Source organism: Aspergillus nomiae (assembly GCF_001204775.2).
Source record: "Aspergillus nomiae NRRL 13137 chromosome Unknown contig00401, whole genome shotgun sequence".
Taxonomy (NCBI): Eukaryota; Fungi; Ascomycota; class Eurotiomycetes; order Eurotiales; family Aspergillaceae; genus Aspergillus; species Aspergillus nomiae.
In genome coordinates, this window is record NW_015378456.1 from 23,929 (window position 1) to 30,732 (window position 6,804).

At 49.9% G+C, this 6,804-nt stretch overlaps 2 protein-coding genes across 2 annotated transcripts; one reads left to right on the top strand and one right to left on the bottom strand.

Moving 5' to 3' along the window:
• Nucleotides 1-27: 27 nt before the first annotated feature.
• ANOM_008768 (CAIB/BAIF family enzyme) lies at nt 28-1,527 on the bottom strand (the record flags this gene model as incomplete). The annotated part of the gene is made up of 1 exon (XM_015554024.1): nt 28-1,527. The coding sequence occupies one exon, from the start codon at nt 1,525-1,527 to the stop codon at nt 28-30; it is 1,500 nt and encodes a 499-aa protein (XP_015402790.1).
• Nucleotides 1,528-2,799: 1,272 nt separating this feature from the next.
• Nucleotides 2,800-6,451, top strand: ANOM_008769 (bifunctional cytochrome P450/NADPH--P450 reductase; the record flags this gene model as incomplete). Its single annotated transcript, XM_015554025.1, has 5 exons — nt 2,800-2,971; nt 3,085-3,330; nt 3,388-3,828; nt 3,887-4,873; nt 4,950-6,451. Coding segments are annotated over 5 exons (3,330 nt in total), but the record flags the coding sequence as incomplete, so codon positions are not given.
• Between the last annotated feature and the right edge of the window lie 353 nt (nt 6,452-6,804).

Below are 6,804 nucleotides of genomic sequence, written 5' to 3' on the forward strand. Positions count from 1 at the left end.
AGCTGATCTAAACCTATAGCTGGCGGCCTATAGCCACTTCTTCTCATCCGAACCTAAGGGCTTTGGCATGATATCCCAGCCAACCTTAACCCCTTGAATCGAGGCGGAATGGCGCACAGCGGTCATTTCACCAAAACCTGTTGCCCTTGTCTCCAGATATTCCGGAGGTACATCGGCTGTGCACGTATAGTCCTGTGACTGAAAACCATCTCTGCCGGGGAACTGTCCAAGCGACCGCAGATATTTCATTACCCCAGCAAGGGAAACACTGACCTCCCATGAACCGCCCTCTGTAGCTTGCTTGTACAGAGCAGCTTGGACACCTGACGCGAGGAAGTAGCCTGCCGCATGGTCCAAGGCTTGGCATGGCATTGGTCGTGCAGGCTCACCCGCACCGTAATGCTCCGCCTCGGATACATTCATACCGGAGCATGTTTGGACCAATGAGTCAAAACCACGCTTGTCTGACCATGGACCGGAAGGCCCATATGCAGAGAGATTGGCGCATATAATCCCGCGATGCGAGAACCGCTGAGCAAGTGCCTCGGGCGAGAGACCGCGGGCAGCCAGACTACCCGGTCGATACCCTTGAACGACGACGTGGGCGTCCTCAAGAAGCCGGGTGAGATCCTCACGGCCCTCCTCTGTCACCAAATCAAGCTGCACTGTTCGTTTCCCGCGACCCAGGTCACGATCCACAACTGGAAGGTCAGGAAGGTTTGGACTCGTCACCCAGAGAACGTCAGCGCCGTGAGCAGCCAATGTTCTCCCAGATAACGGCGCGGCGATCACCCGGGAGAATTCCAGGACTCGAAGGCCCCGGAGAGATTTGTCGGCGTTAGCTGCACGCATCTCTTGGGGAAGACCAACCGGTGCATCCCCGATCTTCCGAAGAAGAATAGGGAAGTCGGCAATGGCGCGGGCCTGCGGGAGGGCGTCCCATTCGGAGTAGCTGCGAAGAGCAGAGATCACCACATTCGCCTCAAACGCAGCAGATTCTAGGTCCGCTGAGCGCCACGATGCGATTTTGGAAGCAAACTCAGCGCGGGTGACATCCGGTGAGCATCCTACAAGAGCCGTCGCACCGTTGTGATGGTTGGTGAAGGAATCATGCACTCGCACATATCCATCTAAGGATTTGTGCAGTCCACTCAGAGGACCCCATGTGTCGGGTAAAGACTGACCGGAAAACGAGTAAAGCCTCTCCGATTTGAATTCGATCACGGCATGCCGCCGAGGAACTGTTACCACTGGAGTGGATATGGAATTGCGAAGGGCATGAATTTGAGCTGCAAGCAACGCGGAGAGACTGATCGTTGCCTGAGCAAGATCTGCTATCTTAAACGACGAGGGAAGACCTAGCTCATTCCCCTCGATATGAAGAGACCGAAGAGCCTCGTCAGGAAGACCCAAACCTCTCCATATGTACTCCACCGTGTCTTTCGCAGTAAAGGCGGTCCGGTCAGTGGCAACCGATTTAGTCAAGTAATTGGCTGAAGCACCACCAAGGGTGTTCTCGAAAGCCATGATGTTCAATTTGGCAGAGGTTCTAGTCAAGTACCTGGATGAATTCAGTACTCGGTTCATTAGAATCGAATCTTGTGAGAAATGCGAGAAAATGTATCGTCAAGTCACGTTGCCTGAAGGGCCAGTCACATGCTTTGTTGATTTTTATTCCTCGTCGTACTTCGACCCATCAAATATATACGATAGTTGTCTTGTCCGGAAGAACGGCACAACCCCATGACTCAATTTCTGCCTGTTCTCACCTCGGCATTGGGTGAGAGTGACCGAGCGGTGATAGGATTAATATACATTTCGAGGCTCACGCCGATCGGCTAATTTTTGTCACCGCCGAGCACGGTCTCCGATGGTCACTGCTGGTCAGTCGTACATTGAGCAAGAAATTAATTACATAAAAGACCACATAGACACAGTCTACAGTTTGGTCACTAAGGCACACGATACTTTATCATTCACCAAACACGGGTACTGTGCTAAATAAATATCTCAGTGGCTTATCAATATGCACACAGAATGAGGCATTTCCAAGTCATCTCGCTGAAACCACGCAACATCTTGTCGCATGACTGGCGGGGAAGCTATCTGGCTTTCAATGAGTGAAAGACCCCGTATAGGCACGAACAATGGCGGAGTATCTTAGTTCCGCTTGTCATGTATCAAGCCGACTACTTTCTGTGAGGATCACGATGGATTCAGCGGTGAAACACGCCTGATCCTCAAAGATAACGCCACGTTTGATGCGGTCAACATCATCAGTAATTGCTGCAAACAGAGCTGTAGAACCCAGATGCACATATGAACGAAACAGCAAACTTCCTTCTGGTAAAAGCCGGCGCAAAACATACCCGATTACCGATGAGAAGTCATGCTTCGACGCTTGTACAACTGACGACGCCCCTTTTCTGTCCTTGGAGCCAATATACGCTGGACCGGCCCGTTGTTGTAGTGATGGTGCTTCTCATCGGCGCTACAATCACCTAGAGCATAGGACTAGAGCGAAACGATCACTTCCTGGGGCTGTACCTTGTCTACGGTAAGGCTGAGAAGAGCTCGTGAATGGCTCGACTGTTCAATGGTTGGTTTATAGAAATAACTGTAAGACGTCCTTCCCAGTATTTTACAGGATCACTTATGTGCGCTCTTGATCTCAGAAATCTTACCTTTCTCTAATAAATACCGAATGCCTTTCTACCTGTTTTCCTGGCTTAACACCGTCTTATACCGGCAGCATTCACTTGCGAAGCTCAGAGAAATATACTTAGTTAGCTATCACAGGTCCTTCGTCCCGATATATTGAAGACCGAGCTAATCTCGGTCCGACTCGCTATGGAGGAGACGAAACAAATCCCAATTCCAGAGCCCAAAGGCCTGCCTCTATTGGGGAACATCCTAGATGTTGATTCCGAGGCACCAGAGAAAAGCTTTCAACGGTTGGCGGAAACCTATGGTATATGATATATCCCTTTAAGCATACACTCTACTGCTCTGGCTGCTGTAGCTATATTCTATCGCTTTATACCAAGTATATCTTTTAGCACCGCTAATGATACGCGCTATAAGGTCCGATCTTTCGGCTGCATCTCGCCGGAGCATCAAGAGTGTTCATAAGTACTCACGAGCTCGTTGATGAAGTCTGCGATGAGGAACGATTCACAAAGGTTGTAACCGCTGGATTGAGGGAAATTCGAAACGGCGTTCAAGATGGTCTGTTTACGGCGGATTATCCTGGGGAAGATAATTGGGCGATCGCACATCGCGTCCTGGTTCCGGCTTTTGGGCCGTTGATGATTCGAGCCATGTATGAAGGTGTGTTATTCACCGCGTCAAACATTACATGCTAATCGGAAGCGTGACAACATATAGACATGTACGATATTGCAAGCCAGCTTGCTCTGAAGTGGGCACGGCAGGGGTCTGCTGCGACTATAATGGCCAATGATGACTTCACTCGTTTGACGCTGGACACTATCGCGCTCTGTTCCATGGGAACTAGGTTCAATTCTTTCTACAGTGAAGACTTGCATCCTTTTATCAAAGCAGTTGCTACGTTACTGCAGGGATCCTCTGATAGGACTTTCCGTCCGACATTTCTTAACAACCTGCCTACGAGGGAAAATAAAAAATACTGGAATGATATCAGTCTTCTACGAACTTTGTCTCAGGAGTTGGTCGATGCACGGAGGAATAACCCAAAAGACAAGAAGGACCTGCTTAATGCCCTCATCCTTGGTCAAGATCTTCAGACTGGCCAACATCTCAGTGACGACTCAATTATCAACAATATGATCACATTCCTTGTTGCGGGTAAGGGCGTTGCGCCTATGCGTTGGTTTGTTACCCTTATGACTGACCTTTTCCATAGGTCACGAGACGACATCTGCCACACTGACATTCCTTTTTTATTATCTACTGAAAAATCCGCATGCATACCAGAGAGCACAAGAAGAGGTCGACACGGTAGTCGATCAACGGAAGATTACAGTAGAAGATTTGTCAAAATTGTCCTACATTGCAGCCTCACTGAGAGAGACACTGCGACTCCAGGCTCCAGTTCCTTTAATCGCCTTTCATCCTCATCCTACTAAGAATCGTGAAGATCCAGTAACTTTAGGGAAGGGCAAATATGCTTTAGGCAAGGATGAGCCAGTGGTTCTTATCATGGGAAAGGTACATCGGGATGCGAAAGTCTATGGTGATGACGCAGAGGAGTTCAAGCCAGAGAGAATGTTGGATAAAAACTTTGAAAACCTCCCTAAGAACGCGTGGAAGCCATTTGGAAACGGTATGAGAGGATGCATCGGGCGCCCATTTGCCTGGCAAGAGATGTTGCTTGTGGTGGCCATGCTGCTGCAGAGTTTCAATTTTGAGATGGAGGATCTCGGCTATGATCTTCGAATCAAGCAGTCATTATCAATCAAACCAGAAGGCTTCCATATGAAGGCAACGCTCCGAAGAGGCCTAGATGCGGCCAAGCTAGCGAGCTTCTTGAACGGCGGTGGCGATCTGTCGTCCAGTGCTCCTCGGATACTCAATGGCGAGAAAAAGTCCAATACAGATGTGCGATCTTATGTGAAGCCTATGCATATATTCTTTGGTAGCAATACTGGTACCTGTGAGGCTCTGGCTCGGAGGCTAGCCAATGACTCTATGGGATACGGTTTTGCGGCCAGGGTGGAAAGTCTGAACTCAGCCATAGAGAAAATTCCTAGACACGGTCCTGTCGTCTTCATTACCGCATCCTATGAGGGACAGCCTCCGGATAATGCCGCTCATTTCTTCGAATGGCTGAAGGGGCTAAGGGAAGCCGAGTTGGACGGAGTAAACTACGCTGTATTCGGATGTGGTCATCGTGAGCTACCCTCTGCTTTATGATTGTCATTTAGTTGTTCTTGAATGTGTATTTGCTAATGAGCTGAGACTGTCAGATGACTGGTCAGCCACGTTTCTTCGCATTCCCAAAGCTATCAATGATCTGATAGAGAAGCACGGTGGAATCCAGTTATGTGATATGGGTGTGGCTGATGCCGCCAATTCAGACATGTTCTCTGACTTCGATACCTGGAGCGAGTCCATCCTCTGGCCGGCAACCAATTTGAAGTTTGGCCGTGAACCACCAGAGGGAGATGCACACTCCAAGTCTGTCTTACAGGTCGACGTCACTTCAAGCATGAGAGCTTCCACGTTGGGCCTTCGGCTGCAGGAAGGATACGTACTCGAAAACAAACTGCTCACAGCACCCGACGTTCCAGCCAAGAGAATGTTGCGATTCACACTACCACCTGATTCGACCTATCAATGTGGCGATTACCTCGTCGTGTTACCTGTAAACCCAGCCCATCTTGTCCGCCGCGCAATCCGCCGGTTTAAACTATCATGGGACTCTATGCTTACCGTCTGGAAGCCATCGCATGCTCCAGATGGGATCACGAACCTGCCCCTCGAGACGCCCATCTCCGCTTTCGAGCTCTTTTCCACGTACGTGGAGCTATCTCAGCCAGCATCCAAGCGAGACTTGATCACCCTCGCAGAGGCAGCTATCACAGATGCAGACACTCAAGCAGAATTACAGTCGCTCACCGCCAGCCCTAATCGCTTCACAGAAGAAGTCATCAACAACCGGCTAAGCCCCCTCGACATTCTCACACGCTACCCCTCCATCAACCTACCACTGAGCACTTTTCTCGCCCTGCTACCCCCCATGCGAGTCCGCCAATACTCGATCTCATCATCCCCCCTAGCTAACCCAGCAGAATGCTCCATCACATTCTCAGTGCTCAACTCACCCCACGTATCAACGGAAAACAGACGATTCGTAGGTGTAGCATCGACCTACCTCTCCTCACTCCAACCAGGAGACCGCGCCCAGATCTCCATCCGCGCCCCAAACAACAGCGGCTTCAAGCCCCCATTGGAAGAGAAAACCCCGATGATAATGGCATGCGCAGGAAGCGGTCTAGCCCCTTTCCGCGGTTTCATCATGGATCGCGCGGAACGGATCTGCAGCGAACTACTTGCCGACCATGACCATCCTGGCACAGGAAAGCCAGCGAGAGCTATGCTATACATCGGCTGTCGCACAAAGGGCAAAGATGATATCCACGCGAGCGAGCTAGATGAATGGAGTCGGCAGGGGGCTGTGGACGTCCGATGGGCGTACAGTCGCCCGACTGACGGGTCACCGGGGTGGCATGTCCAGGATCTGATGTTTGAGGATCGGAACGAGCTACTTGAGTTTATTGACCAGGGAGCACGGGTCTATGTGTGTGGCGGGATGAATGTCGGCCAAGGAATTCGCCAGATATTCAAAGATATGTTCATCGAGAGATGGCTGGAGAATGGGCACGGTGGTGATGAGGATGTGGCTGCTGAGGAATTCTTGGATGGGCTGAAGACTGAGGAGAGGTATGCGACTGATGTGTTTACGTAGTTCGTTACTGCCCTGGGGTAGTAATCTTTATTATTTAGAGGACGATCAAATTGACATAGAATGGGTGTTGGACATTTAGTTGGACTAATGGAAGTTGTTTCTGGGTATTCGATTTGAGGTTCAAGCGCCCTTGTTCTGCGTATATTGCTATTACCCTCCACAGTGCATTTGTCGAGGACACCCTCTTCTCTCTTCTCGTAGTCCACAAGCGCATTGACTATACCTCTAGAAATCAGAGATTATATCAGCCCATGCAACAGATATACCCTACAATCTACACACAAGAAACAGGACCACAAAATCCACCATCCACGTCTTCATTCCAACAACTAACTACATAAAATACACAAACC